General features: G+C 37.5%; 2 protein-coding genes across 2 annotated transcripts in view; both read left to right on the top strand.

Annotated features, from left to right (window-relative positions):
* LOC124880404 (sialoadhesin-like) overlaps positions 1 to 17,071 on the top strand; it is a 264,206-nt gene that overhangs the window by 46,296 nt on the left and 200,839 nt on the right. The window lies entirely within an intron of this gene.
* On the top strand, positions 6,867 to 15,317 carry LOC124880420. Its single transcript, XM_047385521.1, has 10 exons — positions 6,867 to 6,996; positions 8,183 to 8,455; positions 11,035 to 11,286; positions 12,985 to 13,095; positions 13,241 to 13,256; positions 13,345 to 13,436; positions 13,823 to 13,873; positions 14,338 to 14,388; positions 14,681 to 14,734; positions 15,163 to 15,317. The coding sequence occupies exons 2-9, from the start codon at positions 8,248 to 8,250 to the stop codon at positions 14,728 to 14,730; spliced, it is 831 nt and encodes a 276-aa protein (XP_047241477.1). The 5' UTR covers positions 6,867 to 6,996; positions 8,183 to 8,247; the 3' UTR covers positions 14,731 to 14,734; positions 15,163 to 15,317.

The raw sequence follows: 17,071 nt of genomic DNA on the forward strand, positions 1-17,071 counted from the left end.
ACAAGCAGAAGAGACTTGTTTGGGCTAAAGAACACAAGGAATGGACATTAGACCAGTGGAAATCTGTGCTTTGGTCTGATGAGTCCAAGTTTGAGATCTTTGGTTCCAACCACCGTGTCTTTATGCGGCACAGAAGAGGTGAACGGATGGACTCTACATGCCTGGTTCCTACCGTGAAGCATGAGGAAGAGGTGTGATGGTGTGGGGTTGCTTTGCTGGTGACACTGTTGGGGATTTATTCAAAATTGAAGGCATACTGAACCAGCATGGCTACCACAGTATCTTGTAGCGGCATGCTATTCCATCCGGTTTGCGTTTAGTTGGACCATCATTTATTTTTCAACAGGACAATGACCCCAAACACACCTCCAGGCTGTGTAAGGGCTATTTGACCAAGAAGGAGAGTGATGGGGTGCTGCGCCAGATGACCTGGTCTCCACAGTCACCGGACCTGAACCCAATCGAGATGGTTTGGGGTGAGCTGGACCGCAGAGTGAAGGCAAACGGGCCAACAAGTGCTAAGCATCTCTGGGAACTGCTTCAAGACTGTTGGAAAACCATTTCAGGTGACGACCTCTTGAAGCTCATCAACAGAATGCCAAGAGTGTGCGGAGCAGTAATCAAAGCAAAAGGTGGCTAATTTGAAGAACCTAGAATATAAGACATATTTTCAGTTGTTTCACACTTTTTTGTTCAGTATATAATTCCACATGTGTTAATTCATAATTGTGATGCCTTCAGTGTGAAGCTACAATATTAATAGTCATGAAAATAAAGAAAACTCTTTGAATGAGAAGGTGTGTCCAAACTTTTGGTCTGTACTGTATATATATATATATATATATATATATATATATATATATATATATATATATATACAGGTCCTTCTCAAAATATTAGCATATTGTGATAAAGTTCATTATTTTCCATAATGTCATGATGAAAATTTAACATTCATATATTTTAGATTCATTGCACACTAACTGAAATATTTCAGGTCTTTTATTGTCTTAATACGGATGATTTTTGCATACAGCTCATGAAAACCCAAAATTCCTATCTCACAAAATTAGCATATTTCATCCGACCAATAAAAGAAAAGTGTTTTTAATACAAAAAACGTCAACCTTCAAATAATCATGTACAGTTATGCACTCAATACTTGGTCGGGAATCCTTTTGCAGAAATGACTGCTTCAATGCGGCGTGGCATGGAGGCAATCAGCCTGTGGCACTGCTGAGGTCTTATGGAGGCCCAGGATGCTTCGATAGCGGCCTTTAGCTCATCCAGAGTGTTGGGTCTTGAGTCTCTCAACGTTCTCTTCACAATATCCCACAGATTCTCTATGGGGTTCAGGTCAGGAGAGTTAGCAGCCCAATTGAGCACAGTGATACCATGATCAGTAAACCATTTACCAGTGGTTTTGGCACTGTGAGCAGGTGCCAGGTTGTGCTGAAAAATTAAATCTTCATCTCCAAAAAGCTTTTCAGCAGATGGAAGCATGAAGTGCTCCAAAATCTCCTGATAGCTAGCTGCATTGACCCTGCCCTTGATAAAACACAGTGGACCAACACCAGCAGCTGACACGGCACCCCAGACCATCACTGACTGTGGGTACTTGACACTGGACTTCTGGCATTTTGTCATTTCCTTCTCCCCAGTCTTCCTCCAGACTCTGGCACCTTGATTTCCGAATGACATGCAGAATTTGCTTTCATCCGAAAAAAGTACTTTGGACCACTGAGCAACAGTCCAGTGCTGCTTCTCTGTAGCCCAGGTCAGGCGCTTCTGCCACTGTTTCTGGTTCAAAAGTGGCTTGACCCGGGGAATGCGGCACCTGTAGCCCATTTCCTGCACACGCCTGTGCACGGTGGCTCTGGATGTTTCTACTCCAGACTCAGTCCACTGCTTCCGCAGGTCCCCCAAGGTCTGGAATCGGCCCTTCTCCACAATCTTCCTCAGGGTCCGGTCACCTCTTCTCGTTGTGCAGCGTTTTCTGCCACACTTTTTCCTTCCCACAGACTTCCCACTGAGGTGCCTTGATACAGCACTCTGGGAACAGCCTATTCGTTCAGAAATTTCTTTCTGTGTCTTACCCTCTTGCTTGAGGGTGTCAATAGTGGCCTTCTGGACAGCAGTCAGGTCGGCAGTCTTACCCATGATTGGGGTTTTGAGTGATGAACCAGGCTGGGAGTTTTAAAGGCCTCAGGAATCTTTTGCAGTTGTTTAGAGTTAACTCGTTGATTCAGATGATTAGGTTCATAGCTCGTTTAGAGACCCTTTTAATGATATGCTAATTTTGTGAGATAGGAATTTTGGGTTTTCATGAGCTGTATGCCAAAATCATCCGTATTAAGACAATAAAAGACTTGAAATATTTCAGTTAGTGTGCAATGAATCTAAAATATATGAATGTTAAATTTTCATCATGACATTATGGAAAATAATGAACTTTATCACAATATGCTAATATTTTGAGAAGGACCTGTATATATATATATATATATATATATATGCTCTACATTGTCAAGTGATTCTGATTTCTAACTTATACAGACAGCCTACGGTAAAGTAAAATATTGATATGTTTTAATTAGTTTGAACTTTGCTGTGAGAGAGAAAGATCTTGAGGGGTCCACAGATGAGAGTAACGATTAACACACACACATTTTGTGTTTGTTTGTATATATATATATATATATATATATATATATATATATATATATATATATATATATATATATATATATATATAAGTACCGGCAAGAATTTAAAACTACTTTCACCCCTGATTAGGACAAAATTGAAAGGGATGAGCCAAGCTCTGACATTATTGAACAGCATTAACTCTGCACACACATGGAATGAATTCACACAATTTCTTCAAATACAAGAATTTATTAACAAAAATAAGTCAACTCAAAGTCAAACATATTTCAATCAACAAACCCTTTACTATGCTAAAACAATCCAACTAAATTACCAAGCAGAAAGAAAGAATAAGGAAGGCTAATGGGTTATGTACAATATAAACAAGTTGTTCAAAGATGGTTAAAACCATGACCAAAAGAGTGATGCAACATTATCATGCAATGTTTATGTTTGAGAACCAAGGATTATCTTGAAGAATCTGGAAATGAAGTTAAGTTAGTCTTGAAACCAACTTAGGCAATAATCAGCATACCTTTAGACAACCATTCACAATGCAAGATCAGATAAAATATTATTTTAATAAAATAATATTTTAAAGAGGGCTGTACAGTGGTGCAGTTGGTAGCACTGTTGCCTTGCAGCAAGAAGGTCCTGGGTTCGATTCCCGACCGAGGGTCTTTCTGCATGGAGTTTGCAGGTTCTCCCCGTGCATGCGTGGGTTCTAATCGGGTACTCCGGCTTCCTCCCACAGTACAAAAACATGCCTGTTAGTTGGTTTCTCTAAATTGCCTTATGTGTATGTATGAGTATGTGCATGATTGTTTGTGTGTTGCCCTGCGATGGACTGGCGACCTGTCCAGGGTGTACCCTGGAGATAGGCACCAGCTTCCCTGCGACCCACTATGGAATAAGCGGTAGAAAATGACTGACTGAAGTATTTTAAAGAATTATTTGCTGAATAAAACCAACCTTCTGGATGACCAATTCTCAACAGTGTTTAATTAGCTGCCTTTATTTATTCAAATAATATTTAAAGAAATATTATTAAAGAAATAGTAAAATAATATTTAAGGAAATATTATTTTGAATAAGATCCAAATCTTTCTGAAGAAATGGGGCTTAATTGTGTTTACTTAATTTTCACGTTTAGTAAAATAATACTTAGGGAAATATTATTTTCTAGATTGAAAACTAACAACCTTTTTGGGTAAATTATCTTTAGTAGGCAAGCACGTGTTCTTAGTTGATAGCGGTTGAAGCTAACAAAAGAAGCTTATAGCTTATCATCAGAATCAAACACATATCTTTAAAATACCATTGATAAAAGGGTTAAAATGCATAAGTGTGGATGGCGTGTTATGGCCGATCTTCTGTGTTTAAAATCACCTTTTAAATAAAGTTTGTCTTAACTTAAAAACAAACAAACACAGAACACACAAACTGAGCACATGTGCTGAACAGATAATCTGCAAGCACTAAGATGGCTGAGATTCAACACAAACCAAATCAAACATCACAAAATGAAAAATGTTTAGATTATTTCTTTCTAAACTACTTCTCTCTGCCAAAACACAACCTTTTATGTGAACCGTGCTGAGGAAAAGTTGTCCGAGGCGACGAAGTTGAGAAAAGCTTCCACAGTGAACAAAGGGTTAACTGCAGCTAACCTCCATAGCTGTGGGGTGGGGTGGTTCGTTCTGTCGGCGGCCAGACTGCACGTTACTGCTGTAACCACGGTGATGCGGTCCCGTTGTCCTTCCTTCAGACCGGGAAAACTGCTCCACTCGGCATTGTAGAGACAGGGACTCTGCTGGGATCTCTCTATAACACAGTTTGATTCTGTAGACCTCAGAGAGAAAAGTCAAGCCACGCTTCTACCTTAATTGTCCCCGTTCATGAATGAATATGGGATACACAAACAGCAATTCATTCCTATTTAACTTAGTGCATATCATTGTGGGATCGTATGACACTCTTGGATCCAGTTTGAATAGTTATGTCTGTTTGCCCGCAAAAAGACATTAGTGCGCTGTGTCCTTCCGTCCAGTTCCTCTAGGGACCGGCGTGGAAGAGGTCAGTTTGTTGCAAAAGCGGGGTTTTATTCGGATAGTGACGTCACGGGAAGTCCGTTCTTACCCCGTTTCTGGCTGTGCTGGAAGTAGGTTAATGCGATTTATTTTGAAAGTTACAAAAAAGTCCGTACTGGCCTTTCATTTTGTACCCATGACTGTGGGGTCCCAAAACTTACATTGGAAAAACATTCTTTTATGTCTTACCTTTATACAAGTACCAAAGGTTTGCACTCAGACCCAATAACTGTCGAGCTATTTTGCATTAATTTTGTTTTATATTTTCAGGTGGAAATTACTTCTAAAACTCCCTAGGGCCTGATCCTGACTGTGTTTGTGTTCATGTGATTTGATAAAAACCTTCCTGAGTCTATCAGCTTGGGCAGGGATGCGCCTGGATCTCCTGGCTGATAATTACACAGTCCTGTTTGGTTGTTCCATCATTAATCAGTGATGAACATAGCATCATTTTATATTAGAGTCAATCAGAACATGTTTGACACAGAGAACATCATGTTTGTGTTACTACACCCTTTGGTTACGCAAATTGTTTTTCTGGCAAAGAGGTTCCATTTACCCTTTAAACTATAAATGACATACCACAACTCTGTAATTAAAATTGGAATATTTTATGTAGAAAAACAGAAAAATATTACAACACTCTGTACCAAGGACCCATTCCTTCTCCTCTCATGGATGTATTAGGTGGAACCCCGAACAAAGGAACACACATCACTATATACTCTAGGCTCCGCTTTGTTACATGACACTAAGCACAAACCTAAGTGTATCAATAAATGTATGTGTCAGCCTGGAGCGGGTTTGGATTGAGCAGTGTGGTCAGTGGGTGTGATTAAACCTAATCTAGTGTATGTGCAGCAATAAAACTTCTAATAAGGCATTTAATAAACAGATTACACATTTTCTTTCTATGTTCCTGTAAGGAGACATAAGTAACTTTAAGAAAACTCTCACCGTTTGTATGATCTGTTTTCTATAAGCTAGAACCAAGCTGGTTTGTTTGTGACTCTGCTAATTTTATCTGAAGCTGGTGGAAATATAGCTTTTGAAATAATCTCATTGGACTTAAATTTTAATCATCAGAGCTGATTTGTGATTTTATCTGAATTAGTGAGACACACCACAGGTGGTTGTTATTATTACTATTTAATATTAGGTCATTATTTATTTCTTATCTATTACAAACATGGAAGTTTTCTGACCTGTCAAACTTGTTTAGAATTCATTATTTCTGATTGTTTCTAATAGCTGTAGGTGTGATTCATGGAAAATAGCTTCTTCAAGCAAGATTTACTTGTTTTTGTCTTTGCCTCGACACCAGATAAGCCCAAAGCTTCACTAACAGCGGAGATAACAATCCTGCCAGCAGGGGGCAGTATAGCGCTAAGCTGCTCTGTGTTCAGCTCTGCTGGCTGGAGGTTTGATTGGTTCAGACAGCAGTCAGAGCATCACACAGCGGAGCTCATAAGAAACAATGAACCAGATGGAGTCCTCAGAGTTTCAGAGAGAGGTTTGTATAGTTGCAGAGGAGGAAGGGGAGATCCAGTTTTCTACACTGAAGACAGTGGAAAAGTCACCATTTGGGAAACTGGTGAGTTTAGTTTCTGTTCATCAATGAAACAAAGAGTGATCTTTAAAATTTGAATCTTTGTTGAAAATGTAAATCCCTTTAATATTGATGAGAATATTGTATTACCTAAAATGTTTTATACAGCCTGCTATGAAATACTGTAAATTTAATGAGCTTGAAATCTGTAAAGTAACAATTTTTCCCTTTTCCTATTACTTTTTTAATAATGTCAATTATCTATGTTTTGAAGTCACTGTGTAGTTTGCGCATTCATTAGATACCCTTATTTAATTATTTTAACCATTTAATTCCTTAAACTACATAGACATTTTGATACGGTAAATTATTGCCATATCAAACAGCAGCAAAATGTTTTTGTTGATTTTGTTGTTGATACATTTCTAACCAGATGTTTCTCTATGTAAACAGTTCCCATTAAACCCACTGTGATTCTGCAACCCAACTGGTCTCAGATATACAAAGGAGAGACAGTCACTCTGAGATGTGAGATCCAGGGAGATGGAGGAACTCAGTGGACGTATGAATGGAGACCAGCCTGGTTAAATTATTATCCAACATCCAGTGAATACAGGATCACCAGAGCTGAAAGTGGCAGATACAGCTGCAGAAGAACAAGAAACTATCTGTTAACACAATGGAGTGATAATCTGTATTTAACTGTTTGTAAGTAGATCTTCTATTATAGACATGAAGTGATTATTCAATGTTTCAACAAGTCTCATTTAAACAGTTTACCTTTTCTATCAACACTAAACTCTTTTATGTTGTTTAGCAAAGATTTTTGATTTTGTTTTTCAACCAAAAGAACTGAAAATCAGCTTTTCCTGCTGCCTCAAATAATTCATTGATTAACTTTAAAAAAAACAACAAAAAACAATTTTTTTGCTACTCTAAGTTGCAGATCAGCAGTTTTCTTTAGTAAAAAAACATGTTGAAAAGTTTATGCTTAAATTTTTAATTAATATTACTTGTAACGGATGCTCTTATTGGCTTTGCAAGTGTTTTAAATGGACACTACTTTGTTGCTGTCATTCAGAATACCATTTAATATTTTAAAATGGCTGTTGTTAATAATAAAGCAGCTGAAGTGGAAAAAAACACTGGAAGTCTTGGGAAGATGGTTGAAGATCATTTTGGAAGATTAGAAAAAGCTCCGCTTAGCTCTTGGCAGCATAGTGTAAAGACATGAAGGATAGCAACAGATATTTCCACTGCTCAAATGAAACACCTTATACATCTTAAATCAGCCAATAAAAGCTTAGGAAGTGAATAAAATAGGATTTTTCTAGTGATGATCCATTTCTACAAGACCATTGTGGTTCCCCTCAAACTTGTCCTAAAGATTTAAAAAAAAAAAACCTTCAAGACTAAAACCATTTACACCTTTTTTGTCAATATACCTTTCCTCTTATAATGGATATCTGCTGTAAACCTGATTTCAAGCCCAGTTCTCCTGCCTGGTGCAGAACTGTTTAAAACGTGGATTCAGTAGTTTGGTTCAGCTGATATTTGATTCAAAAATATTTTTTCCTTTATTGGACAAAAATCAGTGTTTTCTCAATAAATGTGTTAGGGAACAAGATGAACAATCTATATTAAGAAAATAAAAAGATTATAGTTGCCAAAATATGTGAATGCTTAGAGTCAAGACATCATAAACTGGAAAAACATAGATAAAAATATATCGGCCAATAAAGGATAGATCCATCTCATTCAAAACTTGGCATTAATTCATTCAAGTTGCATATTTATGATAGATGCTGGTTGCTTAAGATGTGATTAAGGCTAACAAAATGCTTCCTTAAGCAATATTCTGAAGAATAATGTGTTTCTGTGTGTGCTTCAGCAGCAGATAAACCCAGAGCCTCATTGAGACCAGAAAGAACAATCCTACCAGCAGGGGGCAGTGTAGCCATGAGCTGCTCTGTGCTCAGCTCTTCTGGCTGGAAAATTTACTGGTTCAGACAGGAGTCAGTGTCTTCTACAGCTCAGTTAATCAGACACAATGAAACAGGTGGAGTCCTCAGAGTCTCAGAGGAAGGTGTGTACAGCTGCAGAGGAAGAAGAGGAGATCCAGTTTTCTACACTGAAACCAGTAATAAAGTCTTTATTCAGCAAACTGGTAAGTTTAGTTTCTGCTCATCAATAAAACAAAAATTGATCTTTGAATTTTTAATTTGCTTAATAGCTGTGTAGAAAATGCACAAATTTGTATTATTTACAAGAAATAGATTGTATTCATTATATAAGTAGATATTGTATTTCCTGATGATGGTAAAGTATGTTGCAATAATATTTACAGGTCACAAAAAGCTGCTGTGAAATATAATTAATAGATTTCAATTTAAATTGTTTTTCTTGTACTCGTCTTCCGCTTGGTTCTGGGAGCAGCAGTCTGAGCAGAGACTTCCAGACTTCCCCCTCCCTAGACTCCTCCTTTTAGCTTCTCTGGGGTAAGCCCAAGGTGTTTCCAGGCTATCCAAGAGACATAGTCTATCCAGCATGTCCTTGTCTGTCCCCAGGGCCTCCTCCCAGTGGTACATGCCTGAACACCTCTCGAAAGGGGCGTCCAGGAAGCATACGCAACAGATGCCCAAACCATCTCAGCTGGCAATCTTTCTCCCTTCACTTGTGAGCAAGACCTCAAGATCCTTATACTCCTCCACTTAAGGCAGGAACGTTCCCCTGACCAGGGACTGCAGATGGAAATTAGCTATAGCCAAATCTGGTGTAAAGTATCTCTTCTTTTATTAAGTTTAATGTGTTTGCACAAAAGTTGATCATCACCGGCTCAGGTGTACTGGTGCCAAGTGTACAGATGAACACCCTTGCGCTTGAACAGGGTGTTTTCGTTATGGACAATTTATGACTGGCACAGAAGACCAATAATGAAACACCACTCAGTTTCAGTTTGGTGAGGCTAATCCTCCCAATCAGGCCCCATCAGGTGTCAACTTAGTTTGCCACGTGGGTGGGAAATTCCCCCAGCACAATGACAGAGTCGCAGGGAGGTGCACCATCCAGCCCCCTGCCAACGATGGCAAGAAAACTGGGTATTCCTTCAACTGTTGCTCGGCCAATAGGCTGAAAAAACAATCAGAGACCTCTTCCTGACCTGAAGCCACAGAGACGTGACCATCTCATCCACTGCCTCTCTGTGGTGAAAATGCATAGAACAAGTTAATTTGCAGCATCTTTTCAGGCTAAAGAGAAAGGAATCCCTCTTGCTCTCCAGGCCTGTTTTGATCTAATACAGCTGGAGTTCTGTGTTTCAAAGATGAATGAAACCTCCTCCATAGTTTGTCTTTCTATTCTGTCTTGCATTTCCTGGTCAGATCCTTCTCAAAGGCAAGTTGAATTAAACAAGCTTTCCGGGTATGTGACATGCTTCTTCTGTGCTTGCTAAACACATTTTTGTTTTGTTGAAAAATAATTCTCACACAGGGCTGTGGAGGCTCCAAAGGTTAAGGCAGCCTTAAATGCTGTGAAGACACTAGGCATTACCTCCAGGGTGCTTTGGAAATGATGAAGCACTGTTTTCATTGTCCATTTCCCTTCATCTGGTGGTATAAAGTTTTTTGTGTGTTTAAGAAACTGTTGACAAGCAACAGCAAACTCAGCTTCATTTATTGGGGTTACTGTTAGAATAAGCAGGGGTTTTTCAGGGTCCAGGAAGGAGGAACTTTCTGGATTAAGAGAAGCAAGAGTTTCCATCAATGTGTTCTTTCACGCCCCAAAACGGTGTGCAATTTCCCCTGCAACAGCATCAATGCAGCTGTAAAATAGTATTTGTTTTTCATCGATCTCCTTGTTTTCCTGTGCTCTTGCTTCTGATGTCTGCTCCACAACGTAATCATTTAAGTTTCTGCTAGCACGGCACTTTCTCTTGCTCTGGTGGCTGACACTGTCAGTAGCCTCTGTTCCACCACACTCACTCTACAACTTCATGGATACTTCAGTGCACAGGGCCAAAATGTACTCCATGGCACTATTCACAAGCTGGACAGCTGTTTGTAGATCTATTTCTTTTGACAGTAGCATCCTGTTAGGTGGCTAAAGAATTGCCAGAATCTTTTGGACAATTAGAGCACTGCGCAGTCCTGCTGCCTCTATCCTTGTGTCTGGTGGAAATTATGCTGTTTTTTCAACTTAATCCAGCACTTCAATCTCCTGAAAAGGATTGCAGAATAACCTCTGCTATAGCCAGGTGTCCTGTTGCAGAAGTGCTTAAACCCCACCCACTTTCCCCAACATAAGAGAGGCCCCATCATAAGCCTGGTTGATTATTTTGTCTGTGGTCAGGCCAGCTTTTCTTATTTCTGAGTCTTGAGTCAATACAGTGTGAAGTTGCAACTTAATTTTCAAGACATTGTAATCTGTCTTGGGCGGGCCAGGATTACCTAAATGGGCGGGCCCAGCCCCCCCTCCCCCGGCCCGCCGAGGGTGCCCCCACGCCATTCCAGGTGACTTGTTAGTCCTCATGAAGGCTTCTGAACTGTTGTTCTTATTTCTATTAATAGTTTTTTTTTGTAATACTATTTATACTTTAATACTCTAATTTATTCATTTTAATGATGATGGTTTTCTTAAATCAGTTTGACTGTTAAACACGGTGAATGATAAACATCTGAAATACAAGCAAACGTTTTTCTTCTGATTTGGTTGTTACATTTCTAATCAGATGTTTCTTTATGTAAACAGTTCCCATTAAACCCACTGTGGTCCTGCAACCCAACTGGTCTCAAATATTCAGAGGAGAGAACATCACTCTGAGATGTGAGATCCAGGGAGGTGGAGGAGCTCAGTGGACGTATGAATGGAGACCAACCAACAGAAACTCTCCAACATCCAGTAAATACAACATCATCATAGCTGCCAGTGGCAGATACAGCTGCAGAGGAACAGGAAACTATCTGTTAACACGATGGAGTGATGATCTCTCATTAAATGTTTGTAAGTAGATCATCTATTATAGACATGAAGTGATTATTGACAATATTTTAATCTGTTCATCTAAACAGTTTACTTTCCCCAACATTAAACAGATTTAAAAATATGTATTGAATGTATTGTGAATCTGGATCAGGAGAGTTCAGCAATGCTGTCAACATCACTGTACAGAGTAGGTTATGATTTATTATCTTTTTTTTCTCTTCTCCTTGTTGGCAACTGTGGCTCAGTGAAAGGAGTGGTCATCTAGCAATCCGAGGGTTGTGGGTTTGATTCCTGCTTCCTCCTGCAACATGTTGATGTGCCCCTGGGCAAGACTCAAATTGCCTACCGATCTGCGTATCGGTGTGTGAATGTGTGTTAGTGAGTGTGTTTGGGTAAATGTGGCTCTAGTGTAAAACGCTTTGAGTGGTCAGTATGACTGAAAAGGCGCTATATAAGTTAATTTCATTTACCATTTATTTTCCACATCATATATGTGTCTGTGTACATATTGTTTTTATACATATAGTAACAACTTTTTTTCAAGATTTGTCCTTTGATAAATTATTGTTCTTCATTTCTAATAACTAAAACAATTCTTTTATCAAGGTTTTCCCTGCAAGTTGTTATTTAAAGAGCTTGAAAACTAAATAATTTAAAAAATAAATACATAGAGATTTAAATTGATTTCAAATTTGTCGCTCTAACTCTATGGATTTTTAGTGGAACAGAGGCTCTTCTGCTTATAGGAAGTAAAAATTAAAGCACTGCTTGATTTTTGTCAATAAAACAAATTCCTTGAGAATACATGATCATATGAATTGATACCTAAATGTTCACGTCTTCATTCTCATCAGAGCTTCACTTTTCATTTGAGAGCTGCATATTAATTCTTAGAACAATCGCCATTGTTTTACTCTCAGGTTTTATCTTCATAGAGAATAGGTCTTTTTAAATTTCTGAACTAAGTTTATGTTATGTCCTCCAACGCAGCAAATTATTTGTTGTCATCTATAGTGACCATCCATCTGACACCTCTTTCAGAAGAGCATTTAATAAAATCATAAAAAAACCAAAAAGAAAAAATAAAGAAAAAGGGGACATCCTTGGCTTTCTAATAAGTGTAGGGGCCATTTTCTTTTTCATTTTTTGTAATTTCCTAGCTCGGGTCACAAGGTGTCCCTTTGTGTTAGGAAATGTGTTTATGAGGTAAGAACTTCTGTTCAGATGTTGGGGGTCACAATGAATGTATGGCTGGTCTTTGTACCAGTGAGTACTCAGTAAGCAAAAAACTATCTTAGTATTGAAGGAAAAACGATTGAGCTGTATTATATCAAGACAAGAAGAAACAATAATCAATATGTTTGTTTATTAGCCCCACCCATTCATCACATCAAGGGCTTTAGGTGTAGCTTAGACTCAGAACACATCGTGGTGGTGTCTGGTCAATGTTCAGAGCTTCTGAACTGTCCTTTAGAAATTAACGTATTTCATTCAGTACCACAGAGCTGGATGTCAGTTAGAGGTGAGGAGGATGAAAACATTTCATGCTTTTTATTCAGTAAAACCATTTAGTTGTTAGAGAGGAACAAGGTGAACACTGAGGATGTTTATGTGCTGCAGATTTCTCTCTGAATTCAAGTTTGAATTCACGTTTTTATAAAACAGAGGATGATCTCACAAACTAAAATAACATTTATTCTATTATAATGTTCCCAGTAACTGCGTCCAGTCCTGTCAGCTCTCTTGTGATGTTGATTGTTGGACCATTTATTGGAATAATTCTCATTATTCTCCTGGTCTTGTTGTGGCGCTGCAGACGGTCCAAAGGTGAGACCTTTTTCAGCTCACTCTGAAACAGATTCAGTTAAATCCTTTTTTTGTTCAAATTGTTCAAATTTATTTTGATTTGAACATGAATTGAACATAAGACAATTTTCACTATAATTTTATTAAGCTCTCTCTTTCCTCACAGATCTAAGCGATATCAGGTCAGTGTGAAACATCTGTTCTCTGTTTCTAAACATTCATCAAAAATAATTACTTTCATCGATAATTTTATGCCTCTATTATTTTCAGATTGAATCAATCAGAGAGCAGAAATCAAACCTCAGCTACAAATCATGGAGTGACCCAGACTGACAATCCTGTTTACAGCTCTCTGCTTTATGGTTGGTCTCAGATTAATCATCCTTATGAATAATTGGATGTTTGATCACATGAAGGTGATTTTATAAACAAAGAAAACAAATAATTAAACACAAAAGGCTGAATAAGTCACATGCCATTTGTATTGAATTTATGTCTTTCTGACAAAATTGATACATAATTATAATTTTTCAACAATCCAACATAAAATACAGTCATAATATTATTTGGAAATAAACAAAATGCACAGCTTTAACAAATGTTGTCAGGAAAGATACAAACTAATCAAACACAGCTCAAACATAAATTATAAGAACTATTACATTTAGTAAAAAACAGTAATATATGACTATTTAAAATATTTCCATTCATTAGAAAGTTAACCTTAACCTTGCTTTATTGCCTCTAGGTGACACGTCCCTCTATGAGACAATCCAACCCTGCAGAACCTCTGGAAAAGGTAAAGTTGATGTTTTATAGCAGTTAGAGATGCTGGCTGATTTACAGAGACTGATTACAGACCCCTGATGTAAAATGCTGAAATAATTCAGATGCAGATGAATCCCAACATGTTAAATACTCAAACAAGGGACTCCAACACTTCAGCAAGAAGACTGAGTTACTCCAACATTTAGAATACAAGAAATAAAACACAAGTTTAAGAGTTTTTTCTTGGGTCATGACGGTGTCGCATGTTTGTAGACCTTATTCCTCGACTCAGGCCATCATGGGTTTGAGTCCTGGCCTGTTGACCTTTGCTACATGCCACGTCTTTCTCCCTCTCTCCTCCCCTTTCCTGTCAGCTCACTGTCAAAAAATAAAAGCCACTAGTGTGCAAAAACCTTTTTAAAAAATTGATTTTTCTCAACAATAATTTTCTCTTTTTGTGTAATTTCCATTTTATTCATGTGACAATCTTTGCAGAGAGGCCTCATCACCCAGCAGAAGGTTCTGATTACGCTAATGTTAAACCAGGTAATTACAGCTCAACATGGAGTTCAGATGGTTAACATCTACATACTGACTCTAGTCATCAGCAGAAAGTGACGATTGTTAGATTCATAGAAAACAGCTGGAAAAACAAGACAGTCAGTGACATTATTTTGTCTTTTGTTTTAAGAAAATGATTCTGCCACATTTATAGGTTCCACTTAAAGTTTTTTTACTACAAAATATCAATCTTTCTTTACTCTGTAACAGCATAAACTGATCCTGACCATGATCACAAAGCTGTTATCTAACAACTGAGATCTGGTTTCTGTTGTAGACTCTAGATTTAACTACAATTACCATCCAGAACAAAGGAAAGGACAATAAAAAGGTAAATCCATTCTGCATTTATCCTAATGGTTTAGTATTTGATGCGTTTATTTGAGATTAATCAAGGCAGTAACTGTTTTAATAGCTTCAAATCGTACCAGTTTTATATGGCATATGGCCTGCACTTGTATAGTGCTTTATCAAGTCCCCAGAGAAAGTGCTTTACACTACAATCAGTGATCCACATATTAATGCACACGTTCACACACTGTGGTGAGCTACATTGTAGCCACAGCTGCCATGGGGCACACTGACTGAAGTGACAGAGGTTTATTGCTCTGATATGTTGCATTACAGAAGATTTAAAGTAAATCACTTAAATAGAATCAGATTTAGGATTTTATCTTTTATATATGTTTAACTCTCAAATACTTTAACTCATTTTTATTGCTGATAAATATCTGACACAAATCATCTCTCTATTGGCAGGAAAGGGGAGTCCAGCAGCAACAGATGCAGCAGTGTAGCTGAATGCTGTGATGGTTTATTCTGCTGTATATTCAATGAGATAAAAGTTGTTACCTTGGATAATCCCACATCTTTATGTGCTTTTATTACAAGTCTGTTAATAAAACTCCTTCTGGAGTTTGCTATGTAAATGCAGTGGTTCATTATTACCCTAGGTGCTTAATTACATGAAACTTCATCAAAATATCCAGCAAAAGCAAAGAGAATTAATCTTCTGACTCCACCTGGTATACTAGCAGTGACCATCAGCTAAATATTCTGAATATTAAAAGTGAGACACATGCTGTTTGTTGAAGGCTTGATTACAGATCAATATTTCCATAGTTTAAGAATACCCAAAGATAATTTCAAAAGTGGTCTAATGTGTGGAGACGTATAATTTGTCTGAAGAATGAACACCATACATTCAGACAGGTTTTCAGAATGTGGTCTTAGGGTGCTATGCGCCAGTTATATGAAGCAAAGCACAAAATGCCTCTTGCATTGTCACCAAGTCCTTACTGGAGGTCTGAGCTACCCTTTTTCCCATGAGTGCTAAAACGTTTGTAACCCCATGTTACTTTATTCTGACATTCCCTTCTTCTGACGCAGGGTCCAACCCATGCGACAATCCAGCAAAAGGTTTAAACAAGACTGTTCTAGTAACCAAGATCACATTAGATAGAACCAAAGAAATGAATTCTGACATAACTATGTGTCTCTATGAGTTTACCGAAAGCAACATAAAGAAAACCAGTTGTTTTTAACTGCAATTCAGTTCCATTAACAACAAAACACAAACTTCAGTTGTTGTGCATTTCATCAATGTCTCACTTAGAATTAAATCACATATTATCCTGATTTGTCTTGTATAAAGATGAGTATTAGATTAATGTAAATCTATGTTATGTAATGCAATTTTGATGCATAAACCCTACAAATTGAATCTAATCATTAATTCCCACCAAGTATGAAATCATAACTCAGATTCTTTATCAAAAATATATTCCTTACTTTTTGCATATCTTGAACTGTCAGCTAGTTTAATGGCACCAGGGAAAACTTTCAATCTAATAAATCACCAATGATTCTGCATGCAAAACTAATTCTTCAAACTAGTTTAAACTATTTCATTAACCTTTTAATAGTAAAACACAGAAATCTAAATAACATGCTTCATCCTTAATTTTTATACAAAAAACATGTTTTTAAGGCAGGAATCACTACAAGCATTTTCATTCTATTGTCTCTTAAACAGCGTTAAAACTCAGGAAGGGAGGTGCTGAGCGTTACCATGACAACAAAGGCATGAACCAACCTGGTAAGTGGGCAGAGCCCGGCAGAACTAACCTCTGAAGATTAAAAGAAAGTACAAAGGTACTGTAGGCCCACCTATGGGCTTCATTCCAACTCATCTTAGTGATCCTTAAACTGCAAAACTGTTAACATGCACCTACCTCAGAAACAAGCTGCTTCTTAACTCTCCTGAAAACTCAAAGTTTAATCAATCTGGGATTTAGAAACATTATTCTAAACATGAATTATTGTTTCATGCAACATATATAACAAACATTTATTCCAACAAAACAAAGACAAAACATCAAAGACAAACAAATGGCCACAATTGAATCTTCAAGAATTCAAAGAAATGTTTAACAATCTCTTTTCAAAATATGTTTTCTCAACCATATCTTTTAATGCTATAATTGATCAATTTTGTTATGACAATCTTCAGGATCCTTTTTTAAGATGAGTGCACAAACTATTTAGAAGCACAGCAACAATTTTCTCTTAAATTAATCCAAATTCACTGATGCTGAAACCTTTTGCTAATTCTTTGTACTGTAACTCTGTAATAATAATAACTACAATCCTGAAGGTTGTTGTTATA

Source organism: Girardinichthys multiradiatus, chromosome 14 (genome assembly GCF_021462225.1).
Source record: "Girardinichthys multiradiatus isolate DD_20200921_A chromosome 14, DD_fGirMul_XY1, whole genome shotgun sequence".
In the NCBI taxonomy this organism is placed as follows: domain Eukaryota; kingdom Metazoa; phylum Chordata; class Actinopteri; order Cyprinodontiformes; family Goodeidae; genus Girardinichthys; species Girardinichthys multiradiatus.